Source organism: Triticum dicoccoides, chromosome 4B (assembly GCF_002162155.2).
Source record: "Triticum dicoccoides isolate Atlit2015 ecotype Zavitan chromosome 4B, WEW_v2.0, whole genome shotgun sequence".
Classification (NCBI taxonomy): domain Eukaryota; kingdom Viridiplantae; phylum Streptophyta; class Magnoliopsida; order Poales; family Poaceae; genus Triticum; species Triticum dicoccoides.
In genome coordinates this window covers 632,387,938-632,408,158 of record NC_041387.1, presented here as the reverse complement: position 1 = coordinate 632,408,158, position 20,221 = coordinate 632,387,938, and the positions used below count along the sequence as shown (strand labels likewise).

The 20,221-nt window shown below is 46.1% G+C and overlaps 1 protein-coding gene across 1 annotated transcript; it reads right to left on the bottom strand.

Moving 5' to 3' along the window:
- Window positions 1-18,232: 18,232 nt before the first annotated feature.
- On the bottom strand, window positions 18,233-19,896 carry LOC119294098 (probable carboxylesterase 2). Its single transcript, XM_037572361.1, has one exon. It carries the CDS (start codon window positions 19,463-19,465, stop codon window positions 18,497-18,499), a length of 969 nt encoding a protein of 322 aa, XP_037428258.1. The 5' UTR covers window positions 19,466-19,896; the 3' UTR covers window positions 18,233-18,496.
- Between the last annotated feature and the right edge of the window lie 325 nt (window positions 19,897-20,221).

Sequence of the window (20,221 nt, the reverse complement as noted above, 5' to 3'; positions counted from 1 at the left end):
ATGTTGGGGAACGTAGTAATTTCAAAAAAATTCCTACGCACACGCAAGATCATAGTGATGCATAGCAACGAGAGGGGAGAGTGTTGTCCACGTACCCTCGTAGACCGAAAGCGAAAGCGTTAGAACAACGCGATTGATGTAGTCGTACGTCTTCACGGCCTGACTGATCAAGCACCGAAACCACAACACCTCCGAGTTCTAGCACACGTTCACCTCGATGACGTCCCTCGAACTCCGATCTAGCCGAGTGTCGAGGGAGAGTTCCGTCAGCACGACGGCGTGGTGACGATCTTGATGTTCTACCATCGCAGGGCTTCGCCTAAGCATTGCTACAATATTATCGAGGAGGACTATGGTGGAGGGGGGCACCGCACACGGCTAAGAGATCAAGAGATCAATTGTTGTGTCTCCAAGGGGTGCCCCCCTCCCCGTATATAAAAGAGTGGAGGACGGGGAGGGCCGGCCCTCTCTATGGCGCGCCCTAGGAGGAGTCCTACTCCCACCGGGAGTAGGATTCCCCCCTTCCAACTAGTAGGAGTAGGAGTCAAGGAAAGGGGAGAGAGAAGAGAAGGAAGGAGGGGGCGCAGCCCCTCCCCCTAGTCCAATTCGGACTAGGCCTTGGGGGGCGCCCAACCTCTCCTCTCTCTTTCCCCTAAAGCCCATTAAGGCCCATATACTCCCCGGCGAATTCCCGTAACTCTGTGGTACTCCGAAAAATACCCGAATCACTCGGAACCTTTCCGATGTCCGAATATAGTCGTCCAATATATCGATCTTTACGTCTCGACCATTTCGAGACTCCTCGCCATGTCCCCGATCTCATCCGGGACTCAGAACTACCTTCGGTACATCAAAACACATAAACTCATAATATAATCGTCATCTAACTTCAAGCGTGCGGACCCTACGGGTTCGAGAACTATGTAGACATGACCGAGACACATCTCCGGTCAATAACCAATAGCGGAACCTGGATGCTCATATTGGCTCCCACAAATTCTACGAAGATCTTTATCGGTCAAACCGCATAACAACATATGTTGTTCCCTTTGTCATCGGTATGTTACTTGCCCGAGATTTGACCGTCGGTATCTCAATACCTAGTTCAATCTCGTTACCGGCAAGTCTCTTTACTCGTTTCGTAATACATCATCCCGCAACTAACTAATTAGTTGCAATGCTTGCAAGGCTTATAGTGATGTGCATTACCGAGTGGGCCCAGAGATACCTCTTCGAGAATCGGAGTGACAAATCCTAATCTCGAAATACGCCAACCCAACAAGTACCTTTGGAGACAACTGTAGAGCACCTTTATAATCACCCAGTTACGTTGTGACGTTTGGTAGCACACAAAGTGTTCCTTCGGTAAACGGGAGTTGCATAATCTCATAGTCACAGGAACATGTATATGTCATGAATAAAGCAGTAGCAACATACTAAACGATCAAGTGCTAAGCTAACGGAATGGGTCAAGTCAATCACATGTGATCCCGTTAATCAATTGACAACTCTTTGTCCATGGCTAGGAAACATAACCATCTTTAATAAACGAGCTAGTCAAGTAGAGGCATACTAGTGACACTCAGTTTGTCTATGTATTCACACATGTATCATGTTTCCGGTTAATACAATTCTAGCGTGAATAATAAACATTCATCATGATATAAGGAAATAAATAATAACTTTATTATTACCTCTAGGGCATATTTCCTTCAGTCTCCCACTTGCACTAAAGTCAATAATCTAGTTCACATCGCCATGTGATTTAACACCAATATTCACATCTGTATGTGATTAATACCCAATAGTTCACATCCTCATGTGATCAACACCCAAAGGGTTTACTAGAGTCAATAATCTAGTTCACATCGCTATGTTATTAACACCCAAAGAGTACTAAGGTATGATCATGTTTTGCTTGTGAGAGAAGTTTAGTCAACGGGTCTGTCACATTCAGAGCCGTATGTATTTTGCAAATATTCTATGTCTACAATGCTTTGCACGGAGCTACTCTAACTAATTGCTCCCGCTTTCAATATGGATCCAGATTAAGACTTAGAGTCATCTGGATCAGTGCCAAAACTTGTATCGACGTAACCCTTTACGATGAACCTTTTGTCACCTCCATAATCGAGAAACATATCCTTATTCCACTAAGGATAATTTTGACCAATGTCTAGTGATCTACTTCTAGATCACTATTGTACTCCCTTGCCAAACTAGGGAAGAGTATACAATAGGTCTGGTCCATAGCATGGCATACTTTTATAGAACCTATGACTGATGCATAGTGAATGACTTTCATTCTCTTTCTATTTTCTGCCGTGGTCGGGATTTGAGTCTTACTCAATTTCATACCTTTGCAACACAGGCAAGAACTCTTTCTTTGACTGTTCCATTTTGAACTACTTCAAAATCTTGTCAAGGTATGTACTTATTGAAAATCTTATCAAGCGTCTTGATCTATCTCAATAGATCTTGATGCTCAGTATGTAAGAAGCTTTACTGAGGTCTTTCTTTTAAAGAATTCCTTTCAAACACTTCTTTATGCTTTCTAGAATATTTTTTACATCATTTATGATCAATAATATATCACTCACATATACTTATCAGAAAGGTTGTAGTGCTCCCACTCACTTTATTGTGTACAGGCTTCACTGCAAGTCCGTATAAAACTATATGCTTTGATCAACTTATCAAAGCGTATATTCCAACTCCGAGATGCTTGCACCAGTCCATAGATGGATCGCTGGAGCTTGCACAATTTGTTAGCACCTTTGGGATTGACAAAACCTTATGGTTGCATCATATACAACTCTTCTTTAATAAATCCATTAAGGAATGCAATTTTGACATCCATTTGCCAGATTTCATAAAATGTGGCAATTGCTAGCATGATTCAGACAGACTTTAAGCATTGATACGAGTGAGAAAATCTCATTGTAATCAACACCTTGAACTTGTCGAAAAACTTTTTTGCGACAAGTCGAGCTTTGTAGATAGTAACACTACTATCAGCGTCCGTCTTCCTCTTGAAGATCCATTTATTTTCTATGGCTTGCTGATCATCGGGCAAGTCAACCAAAGTCCACACTTTGTTCTCATACATGGATCCTATCTCAGATTTCATGGCTTCAAGCCATTTCGCGGAATCTGGGCTCATCATCGATTCCTCATAGTTCGTAGGTTCGTCATGGTCAAGTAACATGACTTCCAGAATAGGATTACCGTACCACTCTGGTGCGGATCTTACTCTGATTGACCTACGAGGTTCGGTAGTAACTTGATCTGAAGTTTCATGATCATCATCATTAACTTCCTCACTAATTGGTGTAGGAATCACTAGAACTGTCTTCTGTGATGAACTACTTTCCAATAAGGGAGAAGGTACAATTACCTCATCAAGTTCTACTTTCCTCCCACTCACTTCTTTCGAGAGAAACTCCCTCTCTAGAAAGGATCCATCTTAGCAACGAATATCTTGCCTTCAGATCTGTGATAGAAGGTGCACCCAACAATTTCCTTTGGGTATTCTATGAAGACGCACTTCTCTGATTTAGGTTCGAGCTTATCAGGTTGAAACTTTTTCACATAAGCATCGCAACCCCAAACTTTAAGAAATGACAACTTTGGTTTCTTGCCAAACCACAGTTCATAAGCCGTCGTCTCAACAGATTTCGATGGTGCCCTATATAAAGTGAATGCATCTGTCTCTAATGCATAACCCCAAAATGATAGTGGTAAACCGATAAGAGACATCATAGGTCGCACAATATCCAATAAAGTGCGGTTACGACGTTCGGACACACCATAACATTGTGGTGTTCCAGGTGGTGTGAACTGTGAAACTATTCCACATTGTTTTATATGGAGGCCAAATTCGTAACTCAAATATTCTCCTCCATGATCAGATCGTAGAAACTTTATTTTCTTGTTATGATGATTCTCCACTTCACTCTGAAATTCTTTGAACTTTTCAAATGTTTCAGACTTGTGTTTCATTAAGTAGATATACTCATATCTGCTCAAATCATCTGTGAAGGTCAAAAAATAATGATACCCTCCACGAGCATCAACACTCATTGGACCGCATACATCGGTATGCATTATTTCCAACAAGTCAGTAGCTCATTCCATTGTTCCGGAGAACGGAGTTTTAGTCATCTTACCCACGGTTCGCAAGCATCAAATGATTCATAACCAAGTGATTCCAAAAGTCCATCTTTATGGAGTTTCTTCATGCGCTTTACACCGATATGACCCAAACAACAGTGCCACAAATAAGTTGCACTATCATTATCAACTTTTCATCTTTTGGCGTCAATATTATGTGTATCACTATGATCAAGATCCAACAAACTATTTTCATTGGGTGTATGACCATCGAAGGTTTTATTCATGTAAACAGAACAACAATTATTCTCTCACTTTAAATGAATAACCGTTTTGCAATAAACATGATCAAATCATATTTATGCTCAACGCAAATGTCAAATAACATTTATTTAGGTTTAACACTAATCCCGAAAGTATAGGTGTGTGCGATGATGATCGTATCAATCTTGGAACCACTTCCAACACTCATCGTCACTTCACCCTCAACTAGTCTCTGTTTATTCTGTAACTCCTGTTTCGAGTTACTAATTTTTAGCAATCGAACAAGTATCAAATACCCAGGGGCTACTATAAACACTAGTAAGGTACACATCAATAACCTGTATATCAAATATACCCTTGTTCACTTTGCCATCCTACTTATCCACAAAATATTCAGGGTATTTCCGCTTCCAGTGACCATTTCCTTTGCAGTAGAAGCACTCAGTTTCAGGCTTTGGTCCAGCTTTGGGCTTCTTCACGGGAGTGACAACTTGCTTTCCATTCTACTTAAAGTTTCCCTTTCTTTCCCTTTGCCCTTTTCTTGAAACTAGTGATCTTGTCAATCATCAACACTTGATGTTCTTTCTTGATTTCTACCATCGTCGATTTTAGAATCACGAAGAGCTTGGGAATCGTTTTCGTCATCCCTCGCATACTATAGTTCATCATGAAGTTCTACTAACTTGGTGATGGTGACTAGAGAACTCTGTCAATCACTATCTTATCTGGAAGATTAACTCCCACTTGATTCAAGCGATTGTAGTACTCAGACAATCTAAGCACTTGCTCACTAGTTGAGCAATTCTCCTCCATCTTTTAGGCGAAGTATTTGTCAGAGGTCTCATACCTCTTGACACGGGCATGAGTCTGAAATATCAATTTCATCTCATGGAACATCTCATATGTTCCGTGACGTTTCAAAAACGTTTTTGTAGTCCCGGTTCTAAGCCATAAAGCATGGTGCACAAAACTATCAAGTAGTCATCATATTGAGCTAGCCAAACATTCATAACGTCTGCATCTGCTCTTGCAATAGGTCTGTCACCTAGCGGTGCATCAAGGACATAATTCTTCTCTGCAGCAATGAGGATAAACCTAAGATCACGGACCAAGTCCGCATCATTGCTACTAACATCTTTCAACTTAGTTTTCTCTAGGAACACATATAAAAACATAGGGAAGCAACAACGTGAGCTATTGATCTACAACATAATTTGCAAAATACTACCAGGACTAAGTTCATGATAAATCAAAGTTCAATTAATCATATTACTTAAGAACTCCCACTTAAATAGACATCCCTCTAATCATCTAAGTGATCACGTGATCCAAATCAACTAAACCATGTCTGATCATCACGTGAGATGGAGTAGTTTTCAATGGTAAACATCACTATGTTGATCATATCTACTATATGATTCATGCTTGACCTTTCGGTCTCAGTGTTCCGAGGCCATATCTGTATATGCTAGGCTCATCAAGTTTAACCTGAGTATTCCATGTGTGCAACTATTTTGCACCCGTTGTATTTGAACGTAGAGCCTATCACACCCGATCATCACATGGTGTCTCAGCACGAAGAACTTTCTCAACGGTGCATACTCAGGAAGAACACTTATACCTTGAAATTTAGTGAGAGATCATCTTATAATGCTATCGTCAAACAAAGCAAAATAAGATGTATAAAAGATAAACAACACATGCAATAAAAAATATGTGACATGATATGGCCATGATCATCTTGCGCCTTTGATCTCCATCTCCAAAGTACTGCCATGATCTCTATTGTCACCGGCATGACACCATGATCTTCATCATCTTGATCTATATCAATGTGTCGTCACATGGTCGTCTTGCCAACTATTGCTCTTGCAACTATTGCTATCGCATAGCTATGAAGTAAAGAAATTATTTGGCGCTTGCATCTTATGCAACAAAGAGACAACCATAGGGCTTCTGCCAGTTGCCGATAACTCGGTTACAAAACATGATCATCTCATACAATAAAATATAGCATCACATCTTGACCATATCACATCACAACATGCCCTGCAAAAACAAGTTAGACGTCCTCTACTTTGTTGTTGCAAGTTTTACGTGGCTGCTACGGGCTGAGCAAGAACCGTTCTTACCTACGCATAAAAACCACAACGATAGTTCGTCAAGTTAGTGTTGTTTTAACCTTCTCAAGGACCAGGCGTAGCCACACTCGGTTCAACTAAAGTTGGAGAAACTGACACCCGCCAGCCACCTATGTGCAAAGCACGTCGGTAGAACTAGTCTCGCGTAAGCGTACGCGTAATGTCGGTCCGGGCCGCTTCATCCAACAATACCGCCGAACCAAAGTATGACATGCTGGTAAGCAGTATGACTTGTATCGCCCACAACTCACTTGTGTTCTACTCGTACATATAACATCTACGCATAAAACCTGGCTCAGATGCCATTGTTGGGAAATGTAGTAATTTTAAAAAAATTCCTACGCACACGCAAGATCATGGTGATGCATAGCAACGAGAGGGGAGAGTGTTGTCCACGTACCCTCGTAGACCGAAAGCGGAAGTGTTACAATGCGGTTGATGTAGTCGTACGTCTTCACGTCCCGACCGATCAAGCACCGAAACTACGACACCTCCGAGTTCTAGCACACGTTCAGCTCGATGACATCCCTCCGAGTGTCGAGGGAGAGTTCCGTCAGCACGACAGCGTGGTGACGATCTTGATGTTCTACCATCGCAGGGCTTTGCCTAAGCACCGCTACGATATTATCGAGGAGGACTATGGTGGAGGGTGGCACCGCACACGGCTAAGAGATCAAGAGATCCATTGTTGTGTCTCCAAGGGGTGCCCCCCTCCCCGTATATAAAGGGGTGGTGAAGGAGGAGGAGGGTCGGCCCTCTCTATGGCGCGCCCTAGGAGGAGTCCTACTCCCACCGGGAGTAGGATTCCCCCTTCCAAGTAGTAGGAGTAGGAGTCAAGGAAAGGGGAGAGAGAAGAGAAGGAAGGAGGGGGCGCAGCCCCTCCCCCTAGTACAATTCGGACTAGGCCTTGGGAGGGCGCCCAACCTCTCCTCTCTCTTTCCCCTAAAGTCCAATAAGGCCCATATACTCCCCGGCAAATTCCCGTAACTCTCTGGTACTGCGAAAAATACCCGAATCACTCGAAACCTTTCCGATGTCCGAATATAGTCGTCCAATATATTGATCTTTACGTCTTGACCATTTCGAGACTCCTCGTCATGTACCCAATCTCATCCAGGACTCCGAACTACCTTTGGTACATCAAAACACATAAACTCATAATATAACCATCATCTAACTTTAAGCGTGCGGACCCTACGGGTTCGAGAACTATGTAGACATGACCGAGACACGTCTCCGGTCAATAACCAATAGCGGAACCTGAATGCTCATATTGGCTCCCACATATTCTATGAAGATCTTTATCGGTCAAACCGCATAACAACATATGTTGTTCCCTTTGTCATCGGTATGTTACTTGCCCGAGATTTGATCGTCGGTATCTCAATACCTAATTCAATCTCGTACCGGCAAGTCTCTTTACTCGTTCCGTAATACATCATCCCGCAACTAACTAATTAGTTGCAATGCTTTCAAGGCTTATAGTGATGTGCATTACCGAGTGGGTCCAGAGATACCTCTCCGACAATCACAATGACAAATCCTAATCTCGAAATATGCCAACCCAACAAATATCTTTGGAGACACCCGTAGAGCACCTTTATAATCACCCAGTTATGTTGTGACATTTGGTAGCACACAAAGTGTTCCTCCGGTAAACGGGAGTTGCATAATCTCATAGTCACAGGAACATGTATAAGTCATGAAGAAAGCAGTAGCAACATACTAAACGATCAAGTGCTAAGCTAACGGAATGGATCAAGTCAATCACATCATTCTCCTAATGATGTGATCCTGTTATTCAAATGACAACTCTTTGTCCATGGCTAGAAAACATAACCATCTTTGATAAACGAGCTAGTCAAGTAGAGGCATACTAGTGACACTCAGTTTATCTATGTATTCACACATGTATCATGTTTCCGGTTAATACAATTCTAGCATGAATAATAAACATTCATCATGATATAAGGAAATAAATAATAACTTTATTATTGCCTCTAGGGCATATTTCCTTCATCTCACCCAACTCCCGACAATATTAGTAACATCATCAAATTACAACAAATATGTCACACCAAGAGAAAGTACAGGAAACGCTCCCAACAAAGGAAATTTGCAGAAAAATGTTTCTTCATCCTACAACCGCCAATACATTGACCTTTCGACCACTCGCCCTCGCCCGATTGTCCGCCCGAGAGGAGAAGAAACAGGCTCCACTAAGCCAAGATCCAAGAGAAAGCCAAGGTCGTTTGTAAGCCCACAGTAAACGACACCGCATTTGCCATTGTGGGTTGTCGGCCGGAGAAAATCTCCACCCTCTTGGAAGGCCACCCTCAAATTCTCGAGAGGCATCACCTGTCAGATCCCGGCAAGGACCGGACGAAACAATCGATAGAATTACTGAATCTGAACGAACAGATAAGCTCCCGATAGCAGAGACCCGTCTATGAGTGGTGATTTTCTACGGTAGCTAAGATGAACTAGGGTTTACAGGAATTGTTTTACAATAATTGGATGCCTCCCCTCGCGCTCGCAGACGCTATAAGAAGTTGAACCCAGCTGGAAAGCATGGTAAAAGGACACAGTAAACAGAGGCAGCCAGGTAACTGACGAAGTACAGTGACTTTCAGGCGCCCGGTATCCACCGTCCATCTCCAGCGCGTCCCTTGACCGTTGGATCTTCTTAACTGTAGCTGAACCAGCACTCTGTCATAACTAAATATAAGAAAAACTGCAAAATACAGCATCAGGCACTGACAATGCTTCCCCCTGAAGAGCATACTTGTCCTCAAGTATGTTTGTCTAGGAACCAACTTTTGATCGTGCTTGTGAAGAAGGCTGGGAAGACCTGTTTCATGAAGTTGGCATCCTCCCAGGTAGCTTCCTCTAGTGTAAGATTCTCCCATTCGACGAGCCATTGGGTAACAAGAACTCCAATTCTGGGCAAAGAACGTGTTTCAAGTACTGCGAGTGGTTCAGTCTTGATTTTGCCATCTGGTCCAACTAGAGGCAGATCTGGACTTGGGACTGCATGTGTTCCCATGTGTTTCTTTAGTTGACTTGCATGGAAAACTGGGTGAATTCCCACATTCGGAGGCAGCTGCAGCTTGTATGCGACATGACCAATCCTCTGCAAGATTCTATAAGGGCCATAGTACTTGGTGGTGAGCTTGATTGCTTGCTTAAGAACAAAAGCTGCCGTTCGGTACGGTTGCATTCTCAGGTACTGTAGGACCTTGAAGTATGTCTAGAGGGGGGGTGATTAGACTACTTGACCAATTAAAAACTTAACCTTTTCCCAATTTTAGTCTTTGGCAGATTTTAGCTATCTTAGCACAAGTCAAGCAATCTTCACACAATTCAAGCAAGCATGCAAAGAGTATATGAGCAGCAGAAATTAAAGCATGCAACTTGCAAAAATGTAAAGGGAAGGGTTTGGAGATTTCAAACGCAATTTGGAGACACGGTGATTTTTGAGCCATGGTTCCGATAGGTGTTGCTATCGTACATCCACGTTGATGGAGACTTCAACCCACGAAGGGTAACGGTTGCGCGAGTCCACGGAGGGCTCCACCCAAGAAGGGTCCACGAAGAAGCAACCTTGTCTATCCCACCATGGCCGTCGCCCACGAAGGACTTGCCTCACTAGCGGTAGATCTTCACGAAGTAGGCGATCTCCTTGCCCTTACAAACTCCTTGGTTCAACGCCACAATCTTGTCGGAGGCTCCCAAGTGACACCTAGCCAATCTAGGAGACACCACTCTCCAATAAGTAACAAATGGTATGTTGATGATGAACTCCTTGCTCTTGTGCTTCAAATGATAGTCTCCCCAACACTCAACTCTCTCTCACGGGATTTGGATCTGGTGGAAAGAAGATTTGAGTGGAAAGCAACTTGGGGAAGGTTAGAGATCAAGATTCATATGGTAGGAATGGAATATCTTGGCCTCAACACATGAGTAGGTAGTTCTCTCTCAGAAATGGTAAGTTGGAAGTGTAGGTTTGTTCTGATGGCTCTCTCCACGAATGAAGAGGAGGTGGAGGGGTATATATAGCCTCCACACAAAATCTAACCGTTACACACAATTTACCAATCTCGGTGGGACCGAATCAACAAACTCGGTCGGACCGATTCAGTAAACCTAGTGACCATTAGTGATTTCAGTGGGACCGACATGCAACTCGGTAAGACCGATATGGTTAGGGTTAGGGCATAACGTAATCTCGGTGAGACCGATTACACAAACTCGGTGAGACCGATTTTGGTAATTAGCTAACCAGAGAGTTGGTCAGGTAAACTCGGTGGGACCGATTCGCTCTTTTCGGTGAGACCGAAATGTTACGAAAGGGAAACAGAGAGTTTACATTGCAATCTCGATGGGACCGATCGCTCACTTCGGTTAGACCGAAACGTTACGAAGGGAAACAAAGAAATTACAATCCCATCTCGGTGAGACCGAGATCCCTATCGGTGAGACCGATTTGCCTAGGGTTTGTGGCAGTGGCTATGACATCTGTAACTCGGTGGCGCCAGATAGAAAGAATCGGTGGGGCCGAGTTTGACTTTAGGTTTAGGTCATATGTGGATATGAGAAAGTAGTTGAGGGTTTTTGGAGCATATCACTAAGCACTTGAAGCAAGAAACTCATCAAGCAACACCTCATCCCTCCTTGATAGTATTGGCTTTTCCTATAGACTCAATGTGATCTTGGATCACTAAAATATAAAATGTAGAGCCTTGAGCTTGAAGCTTGAGCCAATCCTTTTATCCTTAGTATTTTGAGGGATCCACTTTCCTCATCCATACCATGCCATTCATTGAGCTTTCCTGGGATATTTGTCTTGGAATAGTATTAGCTCAATGAGCTATATGTTGTTAGGAATTACCAAAACCACCTAGGGATAGTTGCACTTTCAGGTACACCATGTCGCCCACCTCAAATTGCCTTTCCAATCTCTTCTTATTAGCATATTTTTTCATTCTTCCTTGGGCTTGTGCAAGATTGTCTTTTAGTTTTGAAAGCATTTCTTTCTTCTCAGCTAGGAAGTTCCTTGCCTCTATATCTTCAGGTCCAGGCACTGCCACTTCACTAATCATGGGTGGTGGGTAACTATAGAGAGCCTGGAATGGAGTGAATTTTGTAGTTGTGTGGTATGTGGTGTTGTACCACCACTCAGCAAGTGGTAGCCAGGCACACCACTTCTTAGGTTCTTGAAACACCATGCACCGCAAGTAGTTTTCCCAGCACTGGTTGATCCGTTCTGTTTGGCCATCACTTTGGGGGTGGTAGGCAGTGCTGAGTCGCAATTTGACTTTCATTGCTTTGAAGATCCCTTGCCACATGTTGCTGGTAAATATCATGTCCCTGCCCGTGACAATGCTGATGGGTGGGCCATGTAGTTTGAAGACATTGTCAAGAAAGGCTTGTGCCACTGTTTGTACTGTATATGGGTGAGGGAGTGGAATGAAGTGGGCGTATTTTGTGAACCTATCAACTACCACCAATATGGATTATTTTCCATTTGATTTGGGAAATCCTTCAATAAAATCCATTGTCAAATGAGTCCAGGCCATTTCTGCTAAGGGAAGGGGGGTCTAGGAGACTACGGTATTGGCAATGTTCAACCTTGGCCCTTTGACAGACATCACATTTAGTGATAAATTTCTTGACATCCTTCTTCATTCCTGGCCAGTAGAACAGTCTTTTAATCCTATGATAATTGGCCACAATGCCAGAGTGCCCTCCTACTGCCAAGGCATGGAGAGAGTCAATTAATTGTTGTTTCAATTCAGGGTCGTTGCCAATATATATCCTCCCATTGTACCTCAAAATCCAACTTTTAAGGTATAGTGTTTTTCTCCTTGAGGGTGGATGAGGAGTTTCTGTAAGAGTTCTTGGCAATGTGTGTCCTGAGTGTAGCTTGCCTCTACAAACTCAATCCAAGTGGGTGTAATGACAGTGGTGGCCCTGAGAGAGCTATGTGTTCTACTCAAAGCATCTACAGCTCTGTTGTCCTTCCCCTTTTTGTACTATATTTTGTAGTTGAATTCTAATAACTTGAGCAAAAGTTTGTGTTGGGCCCCTTCAGACACCCTTTGGTCTGTGATGAACTTCAGGCTTTTCTGATCAGTTCTTATTAATATTTCATTGCCCACAAGGTAATGTCTCCACTTTTTGAGGGCCTCTAGAATGGCAAGGGCTTCTTTTTCATAAGTGGATAGGCTTGCCGACTTAGGACCAATGGCTTTGCTGTTATAAGCAATGGGCCTTACTTGTTGCATTAGAACAGCACCAAGGCCAGTGCCACTGGCATCTGTTTCTAGGGTGAAGGGGGTGTTGAAGTTGGGGAGGGCCAGAACAGGGGCAGTGGTTAGACTGGTCTTCAGATTGTTAAAAGCTTCCGTTTGCTCTTCAGTCCAATGGAATGCTTCTTTCTTGAGCATGTCATGGAGAAGCCTGCAAATAATGCCATACGATTGGACAAATCTCCTGTAGTACCCAGTAAACCCCAAGAAACTTCTTAATTGAGTAATGTTTTGTGGCATGGGCCAGTTTACAACAACTTCAATCTTCTGAGGATCTGTGGCCAACCCTTTCCCAGAGATTATATGGCCCAAGTACTCAACCTGTGAGGCGGTAAAAATGCATTTCCGCATCTTTGCATAGAGTTGCTGGTCCCTGAGTGTTTGGAGGACAATGTGCAAGTGTTCCAAGTGTTCAACCAAACTTTTGCTGAAAATTAATATGTCATCGAAGAAGACCAATATGAACTTCCTGAGATATTTGGCAAAAACCTTGTTCATAAGGGCTTGGAAAGTAGCTGGGGCATTTGTAAGGCCAAAAGGCATTACTAGGTATTCAAAGTGACCAAAATATGTAATAAATGTTGTTTTATGTATGTCTTCAGCTTTCATTCGCACTTGGTGGTAGCCAGCCCTTAAGTCCAATTTAGTGAAGTACTCTGCTCCGTGCAACTCATCAAACAGATCTTCAATAATAGGTATGGGGAATTTGTTTTTAATAGTTTGAGCATTGAGTTTTCTATAGTCTATGCAGAGTCGCCAAGTTCCATCTTTTTTCTTGACCAAGATTGCAGGAGCTGCATAAGGGCTTTCACTTTGTCTGATGACAGAGGCATCTAGTAACTCTCTTATCTATTTTTCTACCTCAGTTTTCTGTTGATGGGGCACTCTGTAGGGTCTCACCCTAGGAGGATCAGTACCAGGTTTTAATGGGATGGCATGGTCACATTCCCTGAGAGGCGGCATGCCTTTGGGTTCCTCAAAAACATCCTGGTGCTTGTGTAATAAATCTTCTGTTTCCTGGCAAGGTTGGCTTGGTTCTGACTTTACTGAAGATGTGGGGAATAAACAGTAACTAGATGCCCCTGTAGCAGATAGCTTTTGCATTCTGTTAACAGAGATGAGAGGAATTTGTTCTTTCCTATTGTTGTCCTTTAGAGTCACCTTGATGTTGTTTCTTAGGATGACTTGCATTTTCCTTTTGACAAAATCCATTGTGATTGGACTATGTTTTGCAAGCCAGTCGCAACCAAGTATGATTTCATACCCTTTGAGTTGTAAGACCTTGAAAGAGTTATTAAAGGTGTGACCTTGTATGGTGTAAGGAGTGTCCACCACATGGGATCCTGATTTCAGAATTCCTCCACCAGCTACTTGCACTATTTCCAAAGGGTTGTTGATGGTTTGGCAGCTGGTTTTAACTGTGAAGCTCATGTCGATGAATGTGTGGGAGCTTCCAGAGTTCACTAGGGCTATACCACATTTGCCACCAATGTTTACTTTGAGAGAAAATGTAGAAGCAGCAGGTTTCTTTCCCAGAGCTTGTAGAGAAATTTGCATGCATTGCTCCTCTTCAGTGGGGGAGGTGGCAGGGATTTCAGTTTCCTCAGCAGAGTCACTACTTTGGAGTGTCTCATCAGGGCTGGTGTCGTTGCTCTCTTCAGTTGCCATTAAGTTTAGGGTCTTGTATTACACACATTTGTGCCCAAAAAAACATTTGCCTCCATAGTACCTGCATGTGCCAGGCTCTTTGTATTTATTTTCCACCTGTTGTTGTTTCTTGTCTCGCCATCTTTATTTGGAATTGTCTCCGGTTGTTTGAATTTGGTGGGAGTTGGGGTAGGGGAGGTGCTTTTCTGATAGACATTGTTTATACTGTATCTCATATGCTGTGTTTGAGCCTGAACCCCTAGTTCCATGTCCCTGGTATTGTCCACAGCATCATAGAGAGTTGTTGGTTTGAAAGGCTTCAGATAGTGTTTGATCTCCGGCCTTAACCCGTTGATGTAGCACTTGACATAGTAACTTTCACGAGCTCCGGGGTTTTCCTTCTTGTAAGCAGCCATTTTCTCATCAAATTTATATGTATACTCTGCCACTGATCCAGTTCCCTGCTTGAATGAATTGAAATTTTCCACTACCTCATAAGAACTATTCCTAGAGAACCTTTTAAGGACAGCAGAGCAAAATTGCTCCCAAGTTAAGTTCTCCATTAAGATGCCAGAGTTTCTGAGCCAAGTGTCTGCTCTGCCTGTTAGATACATTTGGGCATAGTCCCACTTTGCTTCTTCAGGCACATACACCATGGAGAAAAATTTCTCAGTCATCCTTAACCACTCCATTGGGTTAGAGCCATCAAACCTAGGGAAATCCCGTTTTGGTGCTTTGGCTATGGATCGATAAAACTGAGTATCTCTGTCTTGTCCTCTCCCATAGTCAAAATTTCTACTTTGCCCTGGTGTTTGTTGGGTGTACTGATTTTCAGTGTTTTGTGGATATGCAGGCCCTTGTAGATATTGCACTTCACGTGGCCAATAATGATGATAATACTCGAAAGGAGCTTGTACAGGTGGTAAATATCGTGGAGGTGGGGTGGTGGTGGCCTAGGGGCTTGGTATTGGTGGTTTGTGTTGTAGTTCCACTGGCCGAACTGCTCCTGGTACTCTTGTTGTTGTTGGTAAAACGCACCTTCAGTATACGGGTACTGCTCAAACTGAAATTGTTGAATATTGTGTTGCGCTCCCTGTGCAGGCCAACCCTGTGGGGCTTGTTGATACTAGACATGCCCTGCTTGAACATTGGTCTGTGTTACATTTGCCATCCAATCTTGTGGGGCTTGTTGGTATTGGCCAGGCCCTTCCTCCCTACGCCTCCAGACTGGTACTCCTCTGTCTAAGAGGGGGAATCTGCTTGTTTGAGGTAAGGTAGCTGGATCTTGCTGGTCATTGGAAATGGGTGGTGGTTGGGGTGGAGGTGGTTGCTTTTGAGTTTGCCGGTGCTGATGAGGAGGCGAGCGTTGGGATGGTTGCTGGTTCTGCTGCCACCTTCGCTAGTCGTCTCCACTCTTTCCCGCGATGAAGACTTAAGTTGTTCCGTCATGCTGGTCATTAGTTCTTCCAGACGCGTCAACAGGGTCTTGATGCCGGTGACCTCTGTACGTACGCCCTCGACCTCGGTGTGGATCTGGTCGACCTTGTCATCTAGTTGTTCCACATCGAGCTTGAGCGCTGCCACCTCTGTGGCATCCGCCTTGTCTTCCCCCTTCGACTTCACCATCTGGATTGAGACCAACTACCGGAATTTTACCGCAAGGACGAGCCTTGGAACCCTCGTTGGATCTCGAACCCTGCCGCCGCCGGAGCTCCGCGCCACCGCTAGTGCACCAACAGGCTTGGGTCACGGGATTTTACCTTTGGGAGTGGGATCTCGCCGAAAACCGCACCTCAACTACCCGTTTGCACTTGAACTGTCTATCGCCGCCTGCGTCGCCCGGGTCCAACTCCGCCGCCGCGCCGCCGAGGACCGCTTGCTCTGATACCAATTGTCAGATCCCGACAAGGATCGGACGAAACAATCGATAGAATTACTAAATCTGAACGAACAGATAAGCTCCCGATAGCAGAGACCCGTCTATGAGTGGGGATTTTCTACGGTAGCTAAGATGAACTAGGGTTTACAAGAATTGTTTTACAATAATTGGATGCCTCCCCTCGCACTCGCAGGCGCTATAAGAAGCTGAACCCAGCTGGAAAGCATGGTAAAAGGACACGATAAACAGAGGCAGCTAGGTAACTGACGAAGTACAGCGACTTTCAGGCGCCCGGTATCCACCGTCCATCTCCAGGGCGTCCCTTGACCGTTGGATCTTCTTAACTGTAGCTGAACCAGCACTCTGTCGTAACTGAATATAAGAACAGCTGCAGAATACAGCATCAGGCGCTGACATCACGGCTGAGAGGCTCCAGAATTGTCAACCATCTTCCGTTGCAAAAGAAACTCTTGGTGCACCATCTCTCATATGAGACCGGAGCCGCAACACTAGCCACCTCCAACACAAACACTTCCGACTCCGCGTGGCGCTGAGGAACAGCCGACGTGACGTGAAAAAGCCAAAGAGGATCCCGGCAAGACCTCCACCGGCATCTTGAAGACGTTTCCTGGGTACAAATCCACGGCTCCTCGATGCCGTGGTAGAACGCCATCGAGGCGGTGGCCCAGAAACTTTCATTCGTGATGACGACATCATCACCAACCGAGCACCGACACCCCACAAAACCAATCCTATACCTAGACATTAGAGAGAAGGAACTGGGCTCCCTCGCCCTACCGCCGTCGCTGGAGCGGCGAGCGGAGGGAAGGGGAGCCAGTGGCTTCAGCAGCATAGGAACAGGAACCGCTTGCCTCTATATCGCCTGGGAGGGAGAGACAGAGCCGAAAACCGTTGTGGAGGAGTTGCGGTTGCTTCGGTAAAATGATTCACAGTTACTATGACTTATGAGAGTGTTTTATTCCACGCATTAGAAGCATAAAATTCCGGAAATGTTAACGCCCACACGTGTGGGCGTTGACCATCTCGACCACACGTATCCATCACCGTCCAGTACTATATGCACAAATTTTGGCACAATCTGGCTGATTTTCTGTGCCACGTAGGACAAGGCGTGTGTGTGGTGTGTGACATAGTTCGCCCACACATCCGTTTGACCATACGGAGGGGCCGGTGTGTGGGCGTTTAGCAGTTCACCCACACATCAGTTTTCAATCACGCACAAGGGCTGATGTGTGGGCATTTGCCATCTCGCCCACACGCCCGTCTCCTCTCCCACACCCCAGCTGCTAGTTCCCATGTGTTTTTGCAGCGCACATGGCAACCGCCCCTAGTGTGCTTTATAAGCAGGTGGCAACTCTCTTTTTTTACCCGAGTTGACATGTGTTTTTGCAGGGTACACGACAACTACCTAGTGTGCACGTAAGCAGATGGCAACCCTCTTTTACCGAGTTGCCATGTGTTTTTGCATGGTACATGTCAACTGCCCCAATGTGCACGTATATGGCAACTGCCCTAACGTGCACGTTAGCAGATGTCAACTCTTCCTTTTTACATGGCAACTGCCCTAGCATGCTTGTGAGCACATGGCAACTCTCTCAACTGCCTAGTGTTAGTATGTGGCAACTCCTAAAGTTATGAAATCATGGCAACTACATTAGATCAGATCATACATGGCAACTGCAGTTGAGCAACCATAGCAACTGCAGTTGTCCGACATGGCAACCGTAGTTCAGCGACATGGCAACTGCAGTTAAACGAACATGGACGAGGGTCAGGACCATGGCAACTGCGGGCGCGCGGTGGGCGTCACGCGTCGCGTGCGGGACCAGAAGGGTACGAGGCCTGACATACAGGCGTGTGGGCATTATCAACTTCGCCCACACGCACGAGTGTGAGAGGGTTCGGGAGGGGAAAAAAGATGTGTGTGGACATTAGTTGTTTTGCCCACACGTAGGTGTGTGGGCTGGTTGCTGTCCATGCCGCACGAGGCGTGTGGCATAACTACCCGATACACCACACGTGTGGCAGTTATCGGGACCCTAAAATTCCAGATACACGCGGAGTAGAACAGAGTACTAGTACAACACCAAACACACTAGTACCAGCGCCTGACGTCTGGTCTACTGCTGGTTCGCGCCGGCGGCGAGGAGCGCGGCCAGCCGGTCCATGAGAACCAGCGCCGTCGCGCTCGGGGGCTCCCGGAGGAAGAACTGGTGGTCCTCGCCGATGGAGTCGAGCAGCTCAACGTCGCCCTCCGCCCACCCGCTCCCCAGCAGTCCGTCGTGGTACGCCTTGCCCCGGAGCCGCAGCTCGTCCTCGGCGACGCAGACGAGGACGCGGTCGCAACCGAGCCGCCGCAAGCTCGGCGCCCCGTCGGCCACCGGGTTGACCCGCGGGTCGTCCAGCCCGGCGGTGCGGCCGCCGCACGCGAACGGCCACAGCTCCTCCAGCTTGCCCCTCAGCCACGACTGCTCCGTCTCGCCGTCGGCCTTCTCGGCCGAGAGGAAGTATGGGTGCAGGAGCCCGATGCCCCTGACCCTGGCGCCGCGGGGGAGCGCGCCGGCCTCCGAGCCCGCGCGGAGCGCCACGTTGTGGGCAACGTTGCCGCCGGCGCTGTACCCGACCACGAACATCCAGCCGCGGTCGCCGCGGTCCCGGAGCCACGGGTCGGCGCCCTCGGCGGCCCACCGGAGCGCGGCCCACGCGTCGTCGTAGCAGGCCGGGACGGGGTGCTCCGGCGCGAGGCGGTACTCGACGGACACGACCAGGACGCGCGCGCGGGCGCACAGGCGGTTGAGGAACGCGTGCTCGGGCCCGTCCGCGGCCGAGCCGCCGACGAGGCCGCCTCCATGGAGGTACACCATGATGGGGAGCCTGTCGCCCGCGCCGCCGGGAGGGCGCGCGGGGAGGTAGAGGCGGGCCCACGCGCCGGTGGCCGGGTCGAAGACGACGTCCCTGGAGGCGACTCCGGTGGCGGCGTCGACGGAGGGCGGGACGGGGTCTACGGGGAGCAGGCGCTCGACGCGGCCGCTCCTGTACTGCCGGATCACCGGCACGAACTCGAACGTGACCTCGGATTCAGGGTCCATCTGACGGGCGAAACGATGCGGCAAGGAATCAAGGATGGCGCGGCGGGCGGCTATGGCAGCGGAGGAGTGAGCTTCTTGGAAGATGAATATGGGCGACGGCGAAGCATCGGCGAATGGGACACGGCGGGGAGTGCGCGGAGGAGATGCTCCCGATAGCCCTGTGCTCCCCGCCGTAGTAAATAAACGAGAAAAAAATGGCTCCGTGCTTGCCGCCGTTCTTCTAGCCCTGTACCGTGTGCCGGTCAAACGGTTGAACCGAGATCTGATCGCGAACAAAGCAGCTGAGCTATGCAAATTTGGTGTCAAAGCAAGGAGATAACACGTCTCATGTGGCGCAGTTGTAGGGTGGGTAGCCAGGCATAACTACCTATTAGAAAAACGGATTACAAACAGTATGCACATGATCACCATAAAAAGCGTACATACATAGATTTTTCTTGAGGATAACATCTATACGTAGATGTCTTGTAATATCTTCATAAATTTCAAGATGATGTGCCGGCTCAGTCTTTTCGGAGGTGCTCGTAGAGATAAGATGTGCGTGTGTGCATTTATAGAGGTGAGTGTATACATATGCATATAAGCGCTTGCGTCTATATTGTGTTAAAAAAAGAAGATGTTTTATAATATCGTATCAAAAACTTTACAAGAAGTAAAACTAGAAATTCACTTTGGAAGAAACACAGTCCATCATCGCCTTCACTATCACCAAACAACATCATCGAAAGAGAGAAACTACGGCCATACTCATATACA